At 45.5% G+C, this 23,296-nt stretch overlaps 1 protein-coding gene and 1 long non-coding RNA gene across 6 annotated transcripts in view; one reads left to right on the top strand and one right to left on the bottom strand.

Moving 5' to 3' along the window:
- POU2F2 (POU class 2 homeobox 2) overlaps positions 1-23,296 on the top strand; it is a 121,088-nt gene that overhangs the window by 47,453 nt on the left and 50,339 nt on the right. Inside the window, exon 1 of one of the 5 annotated variants that reach the window (XM_087876867.1) lies at positions 6,916-7,568. The exons of 2 other annotated variants lie outside the window; for them this stretch is intronic. In XM_087876867.1, the coding sequence (XP_087732993.1) occupies positions 7,469-7,568 (100 nt within the window). In that variant the 5' untranslated portion in view covers positions 6,916-7,468. Of the gene's footprint in view, positions 1-6,915; positions 7,569-23,296 lie in introns of those variants that run through there. 2 more of the 5 variants (XM_087876869.1, XM_060693855.2) reach the window with 2 other exon arrangements.
- On the bottom strand, positions 1,465-8,589 carry LOC117677665 (uncharacterized). Its single transcript, XR_015729528.1, has 6 exons — positions 8,519-8,589; positions 7,458-7,559; positions 5,139-5,939; positions 4,433-4,608; positions 3,683-3,811; positions 1,465-1,903 (listed from the first exon to the last, which is right to left on the bottom strand). It is a non-coding gene; the product is annotated as an uncharacterized LOC117677665 (long non-coding RNA).

The following is a 23,296-nucleotide window of genomic DNA, read 5'->3' as shown; positions in this document are numbered from 1 at the left end:
GAAACATGGTAGCTTTGACTGGAATGTTAGGACCTGCTTTAACGATAGGCCATATGTAGTTAATGGACATTGTAGGCACCCCCAATGGAAGATGAAAGAAAGTTTGGCCGCCTGGTTTCCCAACACGTAAATGCTTGATGCTAGTGTCTCCCTGTGGATGCTTAAAGAAAGAATGGGGTCTGTAAATCAGGTATTACTATAGTTAATCTTCTCAGATTAGTTTAGGAAGCTGCAACGGGTAAAGCTAAATAATGGGATTGAAAGATGCATGAAGGCGCTAGGACAGTGCTGGGGAACCTTTTTGGCACTGAGTGCCAAAATGGGAGCACGCGCGCACGCAGGGGAATGCCAGTAACCAGAAGAGCAGCTTCGAGGCATGCAAGCGTGGGAACACCGGAAACCAAAAGAGCAGCTCCCTGGCGTGCATGCACATGCCGGGAAGCTGAGCTTCTGGTTTCCAGCATATATATGCACCCCGGTCACCTGGTCCTTCAGTTTCTGGCATGCATGCGTGCGCGAAGACCAGCTGGCCGACATGCATATGCACACCGGAACCCGGAAGAGCAATGAGCAACGGCTGGCGTGCCCAGAGAGATGGCTCTATGTGTCACTTCTGGCACGTGTGCCATAGGTTCGCCATCACTGCGCTAGGAATTCCAGTTGTGTCTAGACAGTGGTTCCTTTGGTGTCCTGCAGAAGGAAGGCTGAAGAGTCAAGACCCTTTCAAAACTGAGCAGAAACTTGATGGGACCGTTTGTGCCTCGGCTTGCTTGGATTTTTGTTGTGTGTACACTTTCTTCCATCGTTGCTTGAGATTGTAAAAAAAAAAAAAAAGCTATATAAATAACCCCGTCACCTCATGATCACCATCCAATTATTTTGCTCAGGTTTGTAACATTGCTTGTAATTCCAAGTGAAGAGCAAGGATCGAGAACACAGCTTCATCTGTCCAACACCCAAACCTTTACAAAACAGAGTTTCTTTAAAGTGGCCTTGGCCTCTTCTATTAGCCTCTAATCCGGAGTCAGAATAATTGGATAAAATATATTTATGCATGCGATTCCTATGGAGCAGTGATGGCTAACCTTTTCCAGGCCTAGTGCCCAAAGCGTGAATGCGCGCATCCGAACCCTCAAAATGCAATGGGTGTGCGACCACCCGCATGCACCCTGCCCGCCCCACATGCACGCATGGTCCCCCTCCGCATGAGTGTGCAGCCCCCTGCACGTGCTTCACCCTCCGCGCATGTGCGGCAGAGACCCGAAGGCCAGCTGGCTGGCTGGCAGGAAGCATGTGCGCATGTGCAGCGGAGCTGAACTGGGGCGATGGCTTGCGTGCCATCAGAGAGGGCGCTGCGTGCCACCTCTGGCACGCATGCCATAGGTTCGCCATCATGGCTATAGAGTATCTGTTTCATTTAGTGGGGGCCCCTGATTTCAAATAAACAGCACTCTCCTTGTTCTACCTTTTAAAATCCAGAATTGCCTTTATTGAGTATTTTGCATGCACGAAGCAACAGAACCGTACAGTTTTCGGAAAGTGACATAGATTATTACCGAATGGGGTTTCCCTGCACACCAGCCTTCTGCCCAGTTTTATTGGCCTCTTGAGGAAAAGGTGTAAAGATTTAGGATGATGTTTTTGCTAAAAGTAGAAAGGCTTGTGTCTCCAAAGCCTGCTGACATCAATACCCATGACAGGAATAAAGTAACGCAAAAACACAGAGACCCTGCCACCCACATGTTGAAGGTTTAGCCCAGATGTTTCTCTTCTGTGTTACGCAGACGATGCTTCCTTCGGCACTTCGCTGTCGTCCTTTTGCAGCAATCGTTTTTTTTTTTAAAAAAAATATCTCCACTTCTTTGCACTGAGGATAGAAAGCTTTTTTTTAAACACTTGCACCCTAAAAAGAAAAGAAAAAGAAAAGGAAAGGGGAAAAAAATGATGATGTTCCCCCTCTTACATTCAGTGATGACACCCTAGTGAGTATTCTGTATCAACAAAGGGAGTCCATCTTCCGTTCTCCTCTCTTTGTTGCCTCAATGCCCTTTTAATTTTATTTTACTTTCTGAAAGAGAAAGAGCCATTCTGATTAAATTTATCCCTTTAAAGAAAGGATTACCTCTTCCTTTCAAAGCTCTGTTAAGGTTTTTTCTTTAACTGCTGGGAAATTAGTAAACAGCATTTTAAAACACACACGCATACACAAAGCTTCAGAATTTTAGCAAGGCTCTAGAATTAAGAACCATAATAAGGACCTTTCCTCATTTTTAAAGCATCTTTTTCAAGAAGGTCCACAAAACCTATTAGATAATTTTATGGAAGAAAAAAAAATCAGATCTTCATTGATGTTGTGCAGTATTGAGTTTACATAGCTCTTTAAAGTTTTGGAACGGGGTTAGGCCTGCTATTAAGCATAGGTTAAGAGCTAACACGTCAGCAATGGGAGGGATGTTGCATATTTCCGAACCTTTAATTCTCAGTGAAGGAGAAAATTTTTTCTAGATAAAAGCAAGAATGTTATTTAGAACTGCAGAGGCCTTGGATGGGCAAAAACCAACAAGAATGCTTTCTCATCTGTTTTACATGATGGTTTTTAATATTTCAGCTCATCTATACGCATGTTCTGTGATCATATTTCTTTTTTTGGTCTGGTGCTACTAGTTCTAATTTAAAAGATTCAGATAAAGGAAGATGTGATGGGTTTAATTTAGCAAGAAAGATCTATGGATAACAGAATAACAGAGCTGGAAGGGTTTTTGGAGGTCTTCTAGTCCAACCCCCTGCTCAGGCAGGAAACGCTATACAATTTCAGACAAATGGTTGTCCAATTTCTTCTTTAAAAACCTCCAGTGTTGGAGCACTTACAACTTCTGAAGGCAAGTTGTTTCAGATTAATTATTCTGTCAGGAAATTTCTCCTTACTCCTAGGTTGGTTTTCTTCTTAATTAGTTTCCACCCATTGCTTCTTGCCTGCCTTTAGGTGCTTTGGAGAATAGATCCACCCCCTCTTCTTTGGGGCAACCCCTTAGATATTGGAATGCTGCTATCATGTCATCCCTAGTCCTTCGTTTCATTAAACTAGACATACCCAATTCCATCAACTGTCTTTTATTTTGTTTTAGCCTCCAGACAGTCCCATAATCATCTTTGTTGCTAATAATTAGATAATTAGATCCTTTTTTAAAAAAAAATCCCCATCAAAAAACCTGTTGCTGTATCCATATTTTAATTGGATGCAAGCATCTAGGAATTTAGTCTGCCCATACAATTCTGAGTAGCAGGAAACATACCGTCGAGCCCAACCCCCACATATGGATAGGGACTCTTCTTTCATCTTCTAAGAAACAGACAGGATGCTCCATGCAGTGTGTGTAGTTATTATCTGCATCTTTTAATTGTGTGGAAAACCGTTTTGCACTCAACTGTCTCTGAACTGCAGCTAGAAAGCTGGGTTAATTAGCACATACACACATGCGCACCTCTGTATGTTCTCTGGAGAAGAATGAAGGCCCAGAGAACAGCATGAATGGGTGTTCTCACTGAAAAGGGCTTTAGCAAACTGTTATCAAGCAGGCCTTAGTTTTGAAACAATTTTAAAACCAGTTTGTGATATAAGCATGAAGGAGAACCAGCTTATGAGAAACAAAATAGTTGAAAATCCCAGTGGCTTTCAGCTCACCTAAAGAATCTCATTGAACGTTTATATATATATATATATCTATATGGATAAACCCTCTTTTTATCCATTATTCCCTGTGCCATCTTCCCATCCAGCTCTGATTTTATCTTCTTCCATACTTGAATACTGCTGTAGAGAAAAAAAAAGGAGTATAAATTGAAAGAATACATAAAGGTAATAGTAAATACTTTGGGCAGCCATTGTATTGGAAAGCAGTTATTTTGAACAATTACTTTTATACCTTTCTCCCCTTCTGGTCTCAGGGATTTGGGTCTCAGGTTGCATGTTAAAAACACCCCTGTTCCATTTGTGTTTCCCTTATTGTGCCTAGCCAAGTACACACTAGTACAGAATGGGTGGGGATTGAAAAAAAATAACATATCCACCGTATTTTTTTTTTTTTTAAGAACAGAGTATTTCTGTTTAGCTTGGGCTGAAAGGGAAGGCCTCTGGAGATCAGAGAGAAAAAAGCATTTTTTTCACAGGCCACCCTTGTCTGGGAAGCAGCATTTTGAATCTTGTTAATCTAGGTTAGGAAGTGGGACAACGCGATTCTGAAGGTACATTTAAATGACACATGTGGGCTGTGGCACTTTTACTGGTTGAAGTGGCCCTTGTGAAAACAGCAGACTTATTAGGTGACCCTGCTTTGTACGGTCCTCCCCCCCCTTTTTTTTGTAGGGTGGGTGGCAGATTTGTGATAACTCAGCTCCTCTTTCCAGCAGTGATTTATTATTAGCGTGTACAGACCTTTCTTTTCTCTCTGGAAGCAGGAATGGAACGCAACTGCAGCCTCTTTCCCGGGCAAGAAAATCAAACAGCAAATCCAAAACCTCCGTTTTGGCTTTTGTTACAATATAGGGGGAATGTCTCTTACAATGGGTTAGGGTTGCGTAGGTGTGTCCTGTGTGTCATTTTTTTGTGACCTAGGCACAAAAAGAGAGAAGGGACATATTATTAACCCTCCCAAGATACCCACCACATACTTCGATGCTAGCGGCAGTTAATTTTTGACCTCCACACGGTGGTCCTGAATCAAATAATTGCCCTCCTCTTTCTGCTATTTTCTCTCCTCTCTCTTTTTTCACTCTGGCGAAACCCTCTCCCCCCCCCACCCTCTCTGCCCCATACATATTCATCTATTTGCCCCACCATCAATCTGATCTCTTTCTATATCGCACAATATATATACACACACCTCTCTCCTCCCTGTCAGTAATATATTTCCATCACATTTTCTGTCCATCCACCACCAACCCCTCACTCTTCCTTTCATATACTGGCTCCGGTTTTCTTTCTGCCTTCCCTACCACACTCACTATATACATTCCTCTCACTATATACATTCCTCCCCCCTCCCCCCTTTAGCCTCCTTGGTTTACTTTCTAGGATTGGGGGGGGGAGGAGGAGGAGGAGGAGGAGAGGGTGTCAAATGATGCACAAAAGGGGAGCTCACATGGGATGCAAAAAAAAATAGCCTTGGCGGTGGATTTCCTTTGGGGTTGGAAATAGGCTGCCGATCAGGAGTTGCGGAATTAAGAGGAAGGTCCACTTTGGTCCAGAGAAATAAAGGGGAGAATTGAGGAAGAGGAAATATTAGGCTCTTCGAAACCGGAGCGATGACGAGCAGCAGCGCTAGGCTTTTGGGCTGGGCTGGCCCTGGACACTCGGCCTTTCGGTGAAACCCGGTGGGTTTAACGCCGAAAGGATTGGGGGGAGTGAAAGAAGTAGCCCCAGGACAGAGAAGAGGCAAGGACCTGCTTTCTCCCCGCTGCCTTCTCCCAAATGGGGAAAAACCGAAAAGTGGCTCTCGCTCTTATTTAGCTTAGTCGGAATTTCCTGCCCGCAAGCGATGGCGGTTCGGGGCCAAGAACTGCGTGGCCGGATCGAGGAGACTCGAAGCCTCCTCGGTAGCCCCTTCGGGGAAGCGACTGCGGCCCCCACGGCCGGTCTGGAGCCGCTCCTGGCCTCCTTTGACCCCCGAAAGGGGGGGGGCGAAAGGAGGAGCGGTGGATGGCCCAAGTCCGCCCGGGGCGGCAGCAGCAGCAACGATCTCTTTCCCGGGGGTCTTTCCCGGGGCTCGAAGTGGGCGACGAGACCCTGCCTGGGCGTGGAGGGAACCGGGGCAGCGCGGCGAACGGAGAGAGCTCGCCCTGGATCCGGAGGAGATGCTCGGGCTCGCTTTTCTCTCCTCGGGAGACCCGAAGTGGGTTCAAACGACGGGGCGATTCCGGGAGAGGCGAAGGCGGCCTGAACTCTGCAACGAAAGTGGGAGAAAGCAGAAGGCCGGCTGGGTGGAAGCCGGTGGCGGGGAAGAATTATTGCTTGCCAAAAAAAAAAAAAAAAAAAGAGAAAGAAAAAACCAACCCCCACCAACCTGCCTAATTATGTATCCTGGGGGCTGGTGGGGGGTGGTGTGGGGGTGGCAGCAGGAAGGTCACCCCTTTATTATCGCGGTGCTTTGCAGTGATTATCCGTGTAAATCTCTCCCGTAATAATAAACCTGGAAGGAGCCGCGATTGGCGGCGGGGCGGGGTGGATGGGGGCTGTTGGAGGTGACACACGTTAATTTAAGGAAGCCGGGGGAGAAACTCCGCGGCGATTAACGCGGGCTTATTTTTAGCGCCGCCAAAGCGGAGTTTGACCCGCAAGAAGGTGTCAGGTGTGTGTGTGTGTGCGCGCGTGTGTGTTGGTGTTAATTTTTGAAGACGGAAGGGCAGGCAAAAAGAAAGATTATTTGCTGGGAGAGGGGGGGGAGGGTTTCTGTAATTCTCCCTTTCCCCAATTCTGCTTCCCCTCCTCTTTTTCTTACACCCACAGTAAGCTTTACACCTAAGGAGTAAATTGCTTTTGTCTGGGTAAGGAGGACTGTACTTGTGCAAAGAGTGAAGAAAGAAAGAAAGAAAGAAAGAAAGAAAGAAAGAAAGAAAGAAAGGGGGGGATATTGGAAGCGGAGGAGCCCGCGGGGGGGGGGGCGGACGGGGGACGGACGACTGCGAGGGACGGCAAGTCGCTCGCTTGGATGTCATCTGTCAAAGCGGGGCGGTTGGAAGGGAGAGAGGGAGGGGAGGGAGGGGGCGAGGGGGGGAGAAGCGCGCGAGAGATAACGGAGAAGACAATAAAGTGGGAATCGCAGGCTGGGAGTGACGGGAGGGGGCCAGGCGAAGAGGGGAGAGGAGAAATTCGGACTAGGCTAAAGCGGGGGGGGGGCAGAGCAGTGGTCTCTGAACTGGGGGGAAGACAAACACGCATTTCACAGGGACGATCGGTGTGTTTTACACACGCGCACGCATGCATGCTCTCCACCACCTCCCCCTTCCTTTCCCCTCTCTCTTTTTTGTTGCAAAAGCCTTAAAAATGATCCGCAGGGTCCCGGTCGAGTGACCGAAGCCCACACGGCCTTGCCAGGCGGACACGCACGCACGCACACACACACACACACACACTTGTCTGGCTCCAGACCCCTGCACGCACGTGTGTAAGCGCCGAAAGCCGGAGCTTTGCTGGAGGGGAGGAGAAGGGCGAGCTCTGTCCCGTTCCCACCCCCTCTCCCACCCCCACCCCACCCCACCCCGCGCCGATTGTCACTCTCGGGAGAGCATCCCCCGTCCGGCGTGTGTCTCCCCCCCCCCCACCCCACCCAGCGCCCGGCTCCCTTTGCCGCTCGCCTGCCCCCCCCTCCTTATCTTTCTCTTTCTTTCTCTCTCTCTCTCTCTCTCTCTATCTTTATATTGTTTTTTCTTCCCTCCGTGGGGTTATGCGGAGTGTCACTCACAGGTCCTCGCAATGTTCATCCCACTACCGGTCCCCTTGGTCTTCCAAAGATCCGCCGGCCCGGAGCACGGATGGCGCCTCAAATCGCCGCTCGCCCTGCGCTCTGCAAACGGTAAGAAGAAGGGAAAGCCCGAGGAAGGAAGCCGGGCGAGAGAGGGGAAAGGGAGCCCCCCAAAGAGGGCGCGGGACACCCCAACCCCGGCCCGGCCGCCAAGCCCAGCCAGGGCGGTGAGAGGCGCCCCCCAACTCTCTTCCCGCCCGGCCGCCGAAGAGGAGGCGAGAGAGGCAAGGAGGGGAAAGCGGAAAGTGGCGAGGGGCGAGCGGGTTTTTATTCAGGCGGTATTGATCCGGAGTGTCACTGCTCCGTATCGAACCTCCGGCGCCGGCATCCTGCGGTCGATAGACGGAGGGGGTGGGGGGCAGAGGGGGTGGATAGTAGCGGCGGCGGCGGCGGCAGCAGCAGCAGCGGGAAGAGCCAGCTGCCGGCCTGGAGGCGCCGGTGGCTCGGGCGCCGGTCGGAAGAGGACCCTGGCAAAACGCGGGGATGGGGAGGGAAGCCCTTCTCTTGGCTGGCGGAGAGAGGGGGGGGGGATGGAAAAACCGGCTGGCTCCTGTGTCCTCCCAGCCGTCGCGATCCCAGCACCAGCAGCAGCCTCAGAAGTGTAAATGCGATGGTTCCCCCCCCCTTAAAAGAGCTTCCCGCATTCCCCCCTCCCCCCAATTGTTTCTGCGAGGTTCCAGAGGTTGGTCGGCAGATGGGGAGGTTTTGGGGTTTTTTTTAGAAATTGGGACCATGGGGAATTGGGAGGGGGGCAGAGGTGAGGGGTAGAGAGGAGGCACTTGTGGGATCCTAACAGAAATCCCAAGGCCTCCCCCCCCCCCATTCTCATTTGGCTCAGCACATTCAAATTCTGCCTCCCCCCCCCAAATACCTGGTTGGAATTTCAGGTACAGCCTCCATCATGCAGTTACTCCAATACAGTAATTTCTGTTTTAAATTGTCAGTGGTGCCCCATCTCCCCACCGGGTATCACTCTGTTTAATCCTATACGTTTAGTTTACCTGCTCCTGTTTAAAACTGAGCCAGTTCTTTCCACCTTAATGTTTCTCACAGAGCCCTCCTCTAGTTACTTCGAAGTAAATTCTAGATTTCAATTCTAGAACCTCCATTCTTGGTCTCCATGGAGTTCTCTAGGTGGAGGCAATAAATATGGCTTGTGCTTTAAGGGGAAAAAACCCCCCTTATTTTCCCCTCACCAAATTGCAGAATGTTTCTGGACTTCTGGAGTTCTTGCTCTCCCCAGTTTTCAAGCATTCAGCCTTCAATCCAGGGGTTTTAATCTCCACACTTGACAGGAAGTTGTTCTGCTTCCTTTTGTTCAGCTGCTTCAAAACATTATGCCCATCACCTCCTCCTCCTCTTCCTCACCCTCATCATTCATAGAGATCTAGGTGGTTATTAAACAGATTTTTGCATTCCTGTACTGCCCCAATACTCAACCGTGGGCACTGAAATCAAAAGATAAGCAGAGTGGGTTTGTGAGGCCGACCCTGCAGGGGAGGATGGTTGATGGGAGACTAGTGGTTAGGGCAGAAAGCAACAGGGGTGATTTATTTGGGAGCTGGAGTCCCTTGAATCTACGAAAGACATTTTTAAGTGCCCTTGGGGGGAAATGTATCTTCTGTCTTTTAAGATTATGAGGTGGTGGGTTGGATGGGGGCCTGATGGATGCAGTATGCCAGAATTGGCATTCACTGTGGCCTCTCCCGTTCTTCACTCTTTTTATCTCCTGCTTCCCAAAGTTAAGAGGAGAAGCAGGCATTTGGATAACGGATGCTTCTACTATTACCCACCAGATCCTGGGAGAGTCATCTTTCCTCATAGATTGGACAGATGAGATTTAGGAGTTGCTAGGAATGGGGAAGGGTCAGAAATATGGGCAGTGGGACATCCATGGGCGAACGGGGAAGAACCCTAAGAAGGTGCAAAAAGGCAGGCTGGGATGTGATCTGGGCAAAGAGAAACCAAGAGGCGATTGCAGAATCTGCTCTTGACGCCCTCCTCCTCCTCTTCTTCTTCCTCCTCCTCCTTCTCCTTGGCTGGCAGGGTGGGGGGAGTTCAGAGAAGTGGCTGCAGAGCTGGCCCTCTGTGTGCACCCCTCCCCCAGCTCTGCTGCAGCCAGCTTGGTGTGGAAATTGTATTGGTGTCAAGCCCAGTCCGTGCTAATGAACCTGGAGGTCTGGGAAGTGAAGCTTGTTCAGAAGCAGAAATCGATTTTCCAGCCTGTAGTAACTGCCCCCCTCCACCCCCACATCCTCTCTCTCTCCCTCTCTCTCTTTCTCTGGGCAGAGTAGTAAATGTGTGTGTGTACATGCACACGTATGAAGGTCTGTGTCCTTGGTGCCTTCTTAGGTAGGGCTGGAAATGGGGTGATCCCAAACCCCAACCAAGCACTGAAGTTGTTGCAATGAGGTGTAGAAAACTTGAGTGTCCTTTACACAGGAACAAGGGGGAGAGGCGAAAGGTGACTGTGACTTTGGGTACCACATTTGTAGATTATTTTTATTTTGGGGATCAATGTTCACAATTACAGACAGGAGGGAAAAGGAAAAAACCCAATCAAGAAGGCAATTGAGATTCTCAAAATGTTAGGAGGACCTGATAGTTTCTTGGTTTTGGTAACATGTTTGGGGAATTCGGTCTGAAACTCAGGTCCAGATGGCCAGCCAGATATGCTGAGGCTGGGGATAGGTCACTCTTGTGTTCCTGTGTGGGTGTGTGCACATGTGTGCACTCACTGGTGTGTGTATATATATTTTTACAGGGATCTTTTGTCACGGATTCCTCATAAGATTGTATCTCCTTAAATGTTGCAGAGTTGCTCTATGCTGTGTTCATATGTGTTTTTCTTCGTCCTTTTAAAAAGTGTTATTAAAAGAAGATTTGTTTTTCTTTCCCCTTATCTTTATTTTCAGTGAAAACCCCTGGTATGTTTTTAAAGAAATAACAGTTGATGGATTAAAAAAATCCACATACTAAAATGTCCTTTTTGATGCTGTATTTTAAAACTTCAGGTGTTCATAATTGGATAATGCTTTTATTGCCTGGTTTACTAATAGGATAAGGTAGAAAGCTTTTAAGTTAGACAAATGTGCACTTCAAATCGTTTTTAGTATCTGTCTTTGTACATTAAATGGCCAAAATATGAGAAAGAGTGCGAGAAAAAGGAAGCTATTGCAATGGAAAATAAAACAATCCCTATGTCCATTGCAAAAGAATAAAAATTTAAAAGACCACCTTCTGTATACCTTCATCAGACTAAAACCATGCCTCTAAAATGCTCCCTAAAAGCACAGTTTTAGATTTGAGCCACCATGCCTATTGGCAACTGTTGAGATTTAAATTTGAATTTCACCTCTACATTTTTCATTTGACTAAACTTTGATTTGGGCTCCACAGCTTTGCATCGGAAATCTTGTTTAGTTTGCTTTGAGGACTGATTGAAATCAAAACATGCCTCTATCGGGAAAAAAATTCTGAACATAAGTTATATTTTGAAATCCTTTCTACTCAGTTGACACTAGCAAGTAATATATTTGCTAATAACACACTGAGTCTTCTATAAGCATGAAACCTTTGTGAATTTGAAGGACAAATTTCCAAACGCGGAGAGAAATTGGGTGAACACGCGCGTTGCTTGGGATTTTGCTATGCTATTTTATAATGAAACATAAACTTTATATTCTACACAATGCTTTATGAGAGGCTCCTGGTACTTAGAAGCTATAAAGTACACCAAAGCCAGCTGAACAGTTCAAAGACATGGTGATAACATTTGCTTTGCACCACCATTTCCACGGTATGACTGCCACATGACCAAAACAGTGGATGCTTTATACTTCCTGAATTCACATACGAATGCTCAGGGAACAGTTGTGATGCTGAGTTTACACAACACACTAAGTCCTAGATCTGGGTAAGGGGAACACAGCCACTATGTTTGGTGCTCAATCTAATGAACCGTATTATAGTTTAAGGATGGTCTTTTTTTATAGTAACACCTCCCAAAACCTTTCTTTTTCTTCCTAGCATTTTCCCACAAGTGCAGGGTCTGCTTTTTTCCCAATCAACCAAGTGTCGATCCATTTGATTGCCATAGGAATTGATTGACAGGGCTTGTCTCCAGAGCCTGAGGTTGTGGGCCAAGAGAGAGAGAGAGAGAGGGACTGGCCCAGAGTCACCCAGTTGGGTTTCATGCCTAAGGTGGGACTAGAATTCACCCTCTCCTAATTGCCTTAACCACTAGACCAAACTGGCTCAATTCTTGTGACAAGAATTCTTGTCACACGAATTGACCGACCAGTCTGTGACCCAAAGCTGACCTTGGGTACATTTCCCCCAAACTATACAACCCCAGTGAACTTAACCAGAAGTAATTGAACTCAGAAGTGTCTTAAACCACGAGAAAGGTTCATTGAATTATAATTTCATACCCTGTGATAGGCCATTCACAGCACTGGGAAGCCATGATCTCTTCCCCATGCATATTTTTACCTATAACTTGGTCAAGAAAGCTGTTGCTATGATGATGATAGTGCTCTGCTGTCTCAGATCCACCAGCTTGTTAGCACAAGAGTAAATTCCTATATGCGTGTTTCATGTACACCTTGCAAGGGTCAGTTACTATTGTGCTAGCTCTTGGTGCAATCTTTGGTATGTGAGGGATAGGGCTGGATATCTAAGCCATGGAGTTAAAAAAAGAAAGGATTTGCTCAATATACGGAGGACAGAAGCTAGCTTGGTCAGGGGACGTAGCTATATAAGCTGGGGAAAAGAAGAAGAATGGGCTACATTTAATAACTGTATTGCTCAACCTTGGGCTTCTGAGGATAAGGAATCAAGAGAGTCTCATTCCTAAGGGTTCTCTAGCTTTGCTCCAGAAGTGAAATATTCCTTGAATTGGCCAGTTGGCCCCAGCATAAGATGGTGGTGATCCTTTACACAGACCAAGGAACAGTTCCTGGGTGAAAATCGAGGGATCTGTTCCTTCTGCTAGCACAGCTGGGGGGCCAACATATTCATCCTTTCCAACCTTCTTGAGTGAGGAGACCGTCAGGGGCTTTCTTACGGCCACTGCACGCATGAACGTGCTCCTGTTGGGTCACGGCCTGGTTGATCCCAGGCAACATGGACTCCCAAGAGGCCAGGCAGGGAGTTTGGGCGACCGTGAGCCATGTAGGGGTATTTTCCATAAAGTGGCTGCCGAGAGGCCAGCTCTCCTTTGCAAAGCTCCCTTCCTCTTCCCCCTCCCATGCCGCCTCCTGCTGCCTCCTCCTCCTCCTCCCCCCCTTCTCCTTTCCTTGCCTCTGCTTTTTCCCTTAAATAATAATCATAAAAAGGTCAGCGGCAGGAGAGCTGCACACCCTGATTGGCCAAGCTCTGGGCCCTTTGTTCCAGCCGAGCCTCCGGGCACAGCCACGCGCCAGGGTCAGCAGGATTGGGGGGAGGAAAGGGGAGGAGGACAGTCTTCCCAAGGGACTGGCCTTGGTGATGGTGCAGAGAGGGGGTCAGTGCTGAAGCTGGTGTGTGTGTGTGTGTATGTGTGTGTGTGTGTGTGAAGCAGGGGAATGAGGGCAGGGTAGAAAATCTTCTCTTACCGAGGCAGCTTTTCCAAGTCTCTACAACCCTCAACCTTTGCTCGCCTCTTTCCGTCTCTGGGTCCAGCTTTCTGCATCCATATGGATGATGCACCTTTTTGCCACCATTGATGTGGTCCAGATGTCACCAAAAATGGTGTGGGCCAGGATGTAAGCCAATGCCGACAAAGGGGTGCCTCTGATCCTCCCCAGACATACCAAGCAGGGACCTCGGACACGTTTGACTCGTAGCTTGAAGTATTTAGTCCTTCTGGCCTATGTTGTTCCTTCTCCTTCTGCGATGCCTTCCTACCCTGTGTTTCTCATCCCGCCTGCCTCCCTTATTGCTTTCTTTCTTTCTCCACCTCTCCGTTTCATACCCTGATCCTTTTTTTTTTATCACACTTCGCTTCCCAAAACACCTCCTGCAGGATGGCCTACTGTTCCCCATTAGAGAATAACAGAATAACAGAGAGGGAAGGGACCTTGGAGATCTTCTAGTCCTATCCCTAACATACCAAAGATTGCACCAAGAGCTAGCACAATAGTAACTGACCCTTGCAAGGTGTACATGAAACACGCATATAGGAAATCCTACACCATTTCAGACAAATGACTGTTCACCTCTTCTTGAAAACCTCCAGTGATGGAGCACCCACAACTTCTGGAGGCAAGCCAGTTCCACTCATTAACGGTTTCTAACGGTCAGGAAATTTCTCCTTAGTTCTCCCCTTGATTTGTTTCCACCCATTGCTTTTTTTTGTCCTGCCTCATTCTAACAGAGTCCCGCTAGATATCAAAGTTTCTGGATGCCTCCTTTTTCAGAGCTCCTAGGATTTACACCGAGCCCTTGAGTAGGCAAACGTTGAGAATTTTGTATGAGAGTTGCCAATTAACCAAGGAAAGGTGGGAGAAGCTATGAGGCAGCAACTGTTGTGAAATTCCCAAGAGCAAAATGCTTGTCGGTTCTTCTGCCTTCCCTTCGAATCCTTCCCCACCGCCTTCCGTTTTGCTGACTACACATCTTTCTCAGTGTAAGGGATCCTTTTTGATCTGAGTATCTGCATTTCCCATCTAGCTAACCCCTGCGCCTTTTCTGCTCTCTGATTTCGGTCTCCTTCTTTGGAGTTTTAAGCCTCCAAATTCACTCCTCTGTATTTATTTATTTTTTTAAAAAAAACATGTCCTCTTTCCCCTGGCAGTTAAACACCAGGTGGGTTCTCTTTGGTTAGCAAAGGTAAAATGGCCGCTTTCCTGATGTGAACAGAGGCCAGGCGGAATTGTCTCCAGGCTCCTGAGTGTGAAAGGAGAGACTAGCGGGGAGGATCTTGAGGAGCGTGTTGCATTGGAGATCAAACCTTCATTGCCAACTTGTGCCTGACTGCTCATATTCATGGCTAGCTAAAACGGGATAAGCTACTTACCTGTCTACTGTATGCTGCCCCCCCCACTCCTAAATAGGTAAAAAGATAACAGTGACTTACTTTTCACTTGCAGGCCACTTGTGCTTGCTTGTACAAACCACTGGCAAGAAGCCATTAAATATGAACCTGCTTCTTCTCTCGAAAGCTTCAAGTAGCTTCCAGATGGGTATGGACTACAGTTTCCATCACCCAAGGCCTACACCAGCATCTGGATTTCTTCCCTGAGCTGGAGGTTGGAATTAGTGAGCTAAATCTTGGTCTAGTGGTGAAGGCACCACTTGGCTAGACACCAAGAGACTGTGAGTTCTAGTTCCATTTTAGGCATGAAAGCTGACTGAATGACTTTGAGCCATTCACCAGGAGACTGTGAGTTCTAGTCCCATTTTAGGTATGAGAGCCAGCCAGGCAGGCCATCCACACTTTCTCTCTGTCCAACTCACCACACAGAGTTGTTGTGGTAGGGAAAATAGGAAGAGAAGGAGTTTTAGGTATGTTCATTGCCTTGAATTATGTCTAAAAATTATAAAGGTGGGCTAATTAAAATATCGCCAATGCCTTCTCTATGCTTCTTTGCTGGCTGTGGATGATGACAGCTGGATTTCAAGAACATCTGGGTGCACCCACATAAAGAAAGCTTTAATACTATAGAAAGTTCATAACTAGTTGATCAAGACAGATGCTGAAAGCTTATCAGAAAGAAAAATGCAAACTCACTCCCGGCACACAAATATTTGCAAATCGTCCTGGGGTGTATGATCCCTATCGATTCCAGTGATGTTATTCATCCATTGCATCTTTCAATATGTACTCTGCAGTTGTGTGATGAAGTCCATGGGATTTTTTCATGCAGAATGCCTATATCTCTGTCCTTGGAATAAGAATTGGTGTGAATTTCTATAGAAAAGTATTACTTGTTTGATTTGTATGGCCACTCACTTCACCTAAGCAGTTGGGATAGGCTCACAACAAGTAAAAACAAGCTAAAAACCAACATACCAACTTGTAAAAATGCTCCACAATTAATTTTAAAAACATAACATTAGGATCAGCAGCAGAATTCATTCTGTGTCAGTTCAGTACAGCTATTGTAAGAACTCCCCACCAGGAATAAGGGCAGAGCCATGTCTTCTGACTGAGTGTAGAGCAGGCGTCTCCAACTTTGGCAACTTTAAGCCTGGAGGACTTCAACTCCCAGAATTCCACAGCTGGCTGGGGAATTCTGGGAATTGAAGTCCTCCAGGCTTAAAGTTGCCAAGGTTGGAGACGCCTGATGTAGAGGCCAATCTAAGATCCAAGAAAATGGAAACTTTGCTGAGTGCCTGCATAGCAACAGATTGGCTGACTTGAGTTTGTGTGTACCTACAAGTTGCTGTCTTTGTGTTGCTATTTCTTGTGGCCAAGCCTGGCTGTTATCAGTTGGCTAAAATGGGATTGGGCAGCATATCACGGTGTGATGTGAACCAAGCCATCATATTAGTATGGTTTATTCTCTCAATGTTGCCTGTTATTGTATATCAACAGTCCAATTATGTTTGTTAACCCAAGTATTGAGTTAGGTGTTTTATATAAAACCTAGCTTTTCTGTTTTAGAAGCAAAATATAAGGATAATATGTTAAATCAAAGGTGTGGGAGTAGGTTGTTAGGGAATCATATATACAGGCTTTATAGTGGAGCTGTTTTTGTGTATGCGGGGTGGTGGTGGTACAAATTATATAGTGAGTGTGCCTTTAAGTTGCTGGAGATGTTAAGTAATGGTTTATAGATTACATCTAATCCAGCCTTGATGAAGACACTATCTGTCCAATCCAGCCTTGGTACACACTCTTTTAAGTTTTACTTGTTGCAAACAAGCATGGCATTTTCATGTTCACCATTTTCATCCAGTCCTCCTTGCACGAGACACCATAGGCATGATTTTGAGTCTCTGAAAACTATTTGTGGTTGTGCCTATTAGAATAAATGTCTGTGGAGCTTCTCAGTCATCCAAATCATGGTTGTTCCAAAGATGCTTTTTCCAAAAGACAACTGGACTTCCTTTGTTTTTTTTCCCCTTGAGAACATTTCACTTCTCTCATCCAAGAAGCTTCTTCACTTCTGACTCAGTGACTCTCAGAAAGAGCGCTAACGACCAGAGGACTGCAAGGAATATAAATCCTTCCATTCTCCACCATTCAGTCAGAACTGAAGAAGCTTCTTGGATGAGAAGCGAAACATCTTCAAGGAAAAACAAAGAAAGTCCAGTTGCCTTTTGGGGGAAAAAAAAAAAAAAGCATCTTTGGGCCTATTAGAATAGTAAAAGTTTTAACCGAGGTTCATGTGAAAGAAAAGAATGTCACATATGAAACCTGCCCTAATGAGAAAAAGCAGGTAGAAAAGCTATCTATCTCTAGATGGGAAGGCATTAGTAAAATAATTCCTCAGTGGAATTTGCAGGGGACCATGAAGATGGGCTGCCTGGCTGAGAAACATGGTTTCCGGTTTTCAAAATGTCTCTAAATGCTTCCTTGAGCTAAGGAATTAGATCTCAGATCAGAGCCTGGAAGGTGGTGGTGGGGAAGAGTGCCCCATTGTTAGTGCTGTGTATCTCTGGAGGAAGGTCTTACATACTAATAGCACCTACTAAGGATACGATGCAAGAAAGAGGAAATGGTTGCCCACATGCCTTTAATGGCTAATAATGAATATTGTCTTCCCAGTTTGCCACCAATAAGAGGTCATGGAACAGATGAAAACTAATACAGGTGCGTCCTTGACTTATGACCACAATTGGGGCCAGAATTTCTTTTGCTACGCAAGGCTGTTGTTAAGTGACTTTTACCAGATTTTAAAAAACCTTTATTGCCCTGGTTGTTAAACAAACCCTGCATTTGTTAAATGTATCCTGCAGTCATTAAGCAAGTTTAATTTCCCCCCATCGACTTTGCTCTTGCATGCTAGCCTTGATCTAGCTTCGGCTTCTTTCTTTCTTTGTTTATTTAAATTTAGAGCCTGCATGGTTCCCGGCATGGGTCATGTTATAAATATGAAATATAAAAGAGAAGAAAAAGAGAAGAAAAAAATAATCATGAAATATTCCAAATGTCCAGGAAAAGCTCAAGGACAAACATAACAATGAATCTTTTTCTTACTACTATACAGTTCTTTAAGAGCAGGTAAAATTTACTAAGTGGAGTATAAAGACTGAAGCATGAGACCATCCTGATTGTAGTTTCTGTCACTTGAGGGACACAAAACAGCTACACCTGAAGTACACTTGAAGACCAGTGCTACTACCAGTGCTACTACAGGTAGCCCTCGACTTACAACAGTTCATTTAGTGTCCTTTTGAAGTTACAACGGCATTGAAAAAAATGACGTATGACCTTCTTTTCATACTTAACGACCATTGCAGCATCCCCATGGTCATGTGATCAAAATTTGGATGCTTGGCAACTGGCTCATGTTTATGACGGTTGCAATATCCCTGGGGTCATGTGATCCCCTTTTGCGACCTTCTGACAAGCAAAGACAGTGGGGAAGCCAGACTCACTTAACAACTTAGTTATCAGTAAACAGACTGTTACTAATACATTCATTTTACAACTGTGCCAAGAAAGTTCGTAAAATGGGGCAAAACTCAATTAACAAATGTCTCACTTACCAACAGAAATTTTGGGCTCAATTGTGGTCGTAGGTCAAGGACTACCTGTACAGGAAGGTGGAGAAGGGGAAGGGGAAAGAAGGAGAAAGGGACGAGTGTTTGAGTATAGCATTGCTTGTTTGTTTGGCTGAACTGTAATGCTGGTTTGTCTTCTCGTTTCTGGGAGACAGCGTTCATTTATTTTATCAAATTGGAGATGTCCCTCTCAGATCAACAGGTTGCATCTTCCATTGCACCCGATGTGACCAAAAGTGATACCTCTCAACTCCACATCCCAGTTAGGCTTAGGGGTCAGTGTGGTATTCAGCCGAATTGGTCCAGTTTGGGCGAACCGGTAGTAACGAGGTGCGGGTGGGCCCTGCCCCCTGCCCACCTCCCCCACCCCCAGCACTATGCCGTCCTATTTAGCCACGTTTTCTAAGCTGCGCACATGCGTGCAAGCTGCACTCGCAAGCAAAGCACGCTCACATTTTTGGTGTGCGTTGAACCGGTGGTAAAATTATGTGAAACCCACCTCTGGTTAGGATATGAAATAACTTATTAGAGATGACATCTCTAGGACATCCAAGGATCTTCAAAGCAAGAGAATGTGTGCAAGTTTCCCTCTTCGTGTATCATTTGTCACCACTTTTCCATCCATCTGTAGTGGGATGCAGTGGGATCCATCCGTCCCACTGCTTCCAATGCATTTCCACGACATGCGGAGAATAACCCATCTCACAAGCAACGGCACGAGTGTGGCCAGGATTAAAATTGTGAAGTGCTTTTTGCTTCTTGACCATCCCGCATAAAATAGCAAATCACAGCAATTAAGCCAACTTTTGTAATTGCTTGGTGTCGTCATCAAACGGGAACAGGTTATTTTGGAGAAGAATTCAGATTGTGAGGTCTAACACAAGACGTGCAGTGGGACAAACAGGTGGCTACTCTTCAGACAACCCCCCCCCCAAAAGGGGCTATTTTTTAATGGTCTGGAATCTCCATAGTAACTTTCAGCCAAATCCTCTGTATATTTATTCAAAATAAAGCTTGACCGGTGGAATGGAAAAGATTCTTAAGTAAGCACACAAAAGATTGCAGACTTGACCCTACATGTTATGAATGCCTTATAGAATAGTGTGGAGCAGAAATATATTTTCAGAGCGAAATATTGGCAGGGTTTAACTCTTCATCCGTTCCCTCTAATACAGCCCCCACTATATTTAGCCCACCTTTCTCCATCTACCCATACACACATGCCCAACTGACCCCCCCAAGACAAGAAGTAAAGGGCAGCAGGGCCACTTTTGACTCAGGGGTTCTCCCTTACAAAAGTGGCTCTTTAATTTCAGCAAAGGCAGTTTAAATGCCATGCTATTTGCCAAGGTGAAATCTTTCAGTGTTTGGGTTAAGGCAACCTGCTTAATTCCCCGACAACTTTTATTTTCCTGATTTGCACAGTATAGAATATCGAACTATTATAGTATAGTACTAGTATATTCATATCGAAAATACTCTATGTTAAGACCCCCCCCAAAAAAGTTTGTAAACTCAGCTTATCAATGCTAAACTCGCTTCAAAGCCCCTCTAAATCTTCTCCAAATATACATCTGTATTCAGAGGCATTAAAAAAATAGCTTAGGTGGGAAGGACAAAGGACAATGAGAAGATGGAGGGAAGGAGCCAGAGAGAAAAGGGAAATATTTTTCACAGGCTGAGGTGGAGGGATATGTACAAGTGTGGAAGGAAAAAAAACCCTTGAGATTTTCTATCTGACCTGTTAAATTGAAACAGCAAAGATTTATTTAGTTTTTTTTTTATTCATTTAAAACATACCCTGGGCCTTTCCATCAAAGTAGACCCTCAAGGCAGCTTACAAAAACCTAAAACAACCCAGTGTAAAATCGCATAAATATGCAACTAAAAAAAATAAAGTAAAATGCTACTTGGTGACAAACAACGTCCAAGGAACATAACGTTAGTTTTAAATGCTGTTCAAATGGGTATTTTTTTTTTTTTTTAAAAAATTGCATTTCCCAACTAGAAAGCCAACCATGGGGGAAGGCCCAGGAGGATATGGAAGCTCTGGGTATGCTGGAGGCAAGAAACTTCTCTAGCTGGTCTTCCCTAAAGTTGGAAGGCTTTGTGGCTGAATAATTAAAATGTCTCCCGCTCTCATATGTAACCGCTTGTCCTCCCCTGTCCTCCAAACCATTCGGATTTATCTGAGTGTGAATGCAATGGAAGCCTAATGATTGAACAACATGGAGAAATTGATTGCTGTCACCCTGAAAAAAACAACAACACAAGACAGATTTCTCCAATCTGATGCCCTGCAGATGCATCAGATACCAAGAGTCATGCTAGTTAGGGATTTGGGAATTGGTAACTTGGTCAGCATCTGCTGGAGGAACCTGCTCTGGATGAAAGAACAAAAAGACAAAAAGACAAAAACAAAATGTGGCTGTGGCACCTCAACATTTCTGTGGCATCAAGTCCAAGTGAATTGCCTTTTTTAGTCTCTTCCAGTAAATCTGGCTAGGGTCGTTGCACAGATGCTTGGCTTGGGGGGGGGCGGGGGTGTCATTACATTTTGTTAAATGTCTATATCATTAATAGTGCCCAATAATTAAAAGAAAGGAAGATTAAACAGTCTTCATTTTGAAAACTGCAGAAGTAGAAAGTGCATTATATTAATTATTGTTTTTGTTTTATTTCTTTGCATGGAGAAACATGGCCGCAAAACTCCTATTCACTCAGAAAAATCACATTGGGTGACCTTGAGCCAATAACAGGCTAAGTTCCCTGATAGGTTGTTAGCGAGGATCGGATGGGAGAAACTGAAGTAAACCAGTTTCCCACCAGGGATAACTAACCTAGGCAACTTTAAGACTTGTGGACTTTGACTCCCAGAATTGGCTGGGGAATTCTGGGAGTTGAAGTCCACAAGCTTTAAAGTTGCCAAGGTTGGATACCCCTGCAGGCCACATCCCTTGGCAGAACATAGATATGATCACTAGAGCTTTGGTGGTGACAAACAAAACACCTTTGATGCTACACACAAGCTTAGGCCACAATTGGAAGGAAAGACTAGAAGCTTGAAATGTAGCACGTCAGCATTATTTTGAGTGTGTTAAAACCTCATGTATGTGTGTGTGTCTGGTTTGCTTAGTAGTTGAAGCAATTAAGTAACGTCTTAAGAGCCATTGTCTGTTTAGTATAGGCCGGTATTTCTCATCCTTGATGTCTTTTAAGACAAGTGGACTTGTCCCTAGCTAGCCTTCTGAGAATATTGGGAGTTGAAGTCCACATCTCTTAAAGTTGAGAAACATTGGTGTAGGCCAGGGGTCAGCAACCCGCGGCTCTGGAGCCACATGTGGCTCTTTCATCCCTCTGCTGCGGCTCCCTGTTGCTGGTCGGCTCCACAACTGATAGGGCTTTCGGTTAGGACAGGTAGAGGGAAAAGGACGCTGCACTAGGAGGAGACTCTGTGGTGGGGGAAGTGGAATTCCAGTCGGCAGAGGAAAAAGGACGCCATGCTAGGAGGAGACTCTGTGGTGGGGGAACCAGACTTCCAGTTGGCTCCAAAATTGAATGGGGGCTTCCGGTTAGGACCTTTGTGGCTCTCTGAGTGTTTAAGGTTGCCGACCCCTGGTGCAGACAAAGAGACAGGGATGGAAATGTCTGTAGATGTCTACATCTTTGGATTTCAGATTGCCTATCCTAGCTGAGAACATTGGGCTCTGAAAACAAAGGAAATTACATACTTGGAATTTCCATAGTAAGAAACCAATGCTTCTAAATGGATTTGGTGAGAGATGGGAGGCCATTCTAGATAGTTCTCAATTTACAGCCATTTGTTTAGTGACAGTTTGAAATGACAACAATGCTGAAAAAACTCACTTAAGACCATTGCAGCATCCCCGTGGTCACGTGATTAAAATTCAGGTGCTTGGCAACTGGCATGTCTTTATGACAATTGTGCTGTCCTGGGGTCATTGTAACTTTCCCAGCTGGCTTCCGACAAGCAAAATCAATGGGGGAAGCCAAATTTGCTTAATGACTGCATCAGTCACTTCTGCAGTGATTCACTTACCAATTGTGGTAAAAGAGGTCATAACATGGGGCAAAACTCACTTAACAACATAAATCTTGGGCTTAGTTGTAGTTGCAAGTCAAGGACTACCTGTAGGCAGAATTACAGAGTTCAGAAACCCTCCTTGGTGACTCTCTCCATCCTGGAAAGAAAGAAAGAAAGAAAAAGAGAGAGAGAGAAAGGAAGGAAAGGAAGGAAGGAAGGAAGGAAGAGAAAGAAAGAAAGAAAGAAAGAAAGAAAGAAAGAAAGAAAGAGAAAGAAAAGATAGATTTTAGCTGGGAACAGAGTAAGAGATCACCCATAAACCAGCAGTGGTTTCTTACTTACTTACGCCCGGCAAAAATTTCCCATCCTCAGGCTGCTGCAGTAGCAGTGAGACTTGTCTAGTCTGATCATCCCCATCTAACTTTTTGCAAATAACTCTCTGTGTCCACTGAAACCTCTTTTACTTGTCTGGTGATTATAAGCATCTATTTTAAAAAAAAATTGACTGCATAAACCGTGTATTGGTCCAAGGGCTGGCTTACAGATTTTTGTTTTAAAAAGCAAACAGCCAAATCAAACCTATAGGGAGAGTTTTTGGAAAATTGCATTTCACTCTTTTCCTTGTGCCGGACAAAGAGAGGAAGGGGAGGGGGAGAAGAGAGAAAGAAAATTAAAGTGAGTGATTGGTCCAAGATTTGGCAAGCAGTCGTATTTTAGTCCTTCTCTCTCCTCGTTATTTAATGAGGTCGGAAGTGAAGCTGCTTAATGAAGTTTAACAGGATTTTAATTACCAGCAACTCCATGGAGAATGACTTCCAGCAGGGTGATGGGGGTGAACCTCCTTTGCTAGTTGTAGAAAAAGCGGCCACAAGAGAATTTGGGATAGGAAGCAAATAATGTTCTTCTTGGAAAGCTTCCTCTGTCCTCATCCGTTCTCCATTATAGCTTCCATTTTATTGGTCTCTCCAAAGCAGTGTTTCTTCAACCTTTGGCCATTTTAAGATGTGTGGACTTCAACTCCTAGAATTCTGGCTGGCTGGGGAATTCTGGGTGCTGAAGTCTACACAGTTTAAGGTCC

Source organism: Pantherophis guttatus, chromosome 10 (genome assembly GCF_059756535.1).
Source record: "Pantherophis guttatus breed Tessera chromosome 10, ASM5975653v1, whole genome shotgun sequence".
NCBI classification, from domain to species: domain Eukaryota; kingdom Metazoa; phylum Chordata; class Lepidosauria; order Squamata; family Colubridae; genus Pantherophis; species Pantherophis guttatus.
This window is presented reverse-complemented; position numbering and strand designations above follow the sequence as displayed.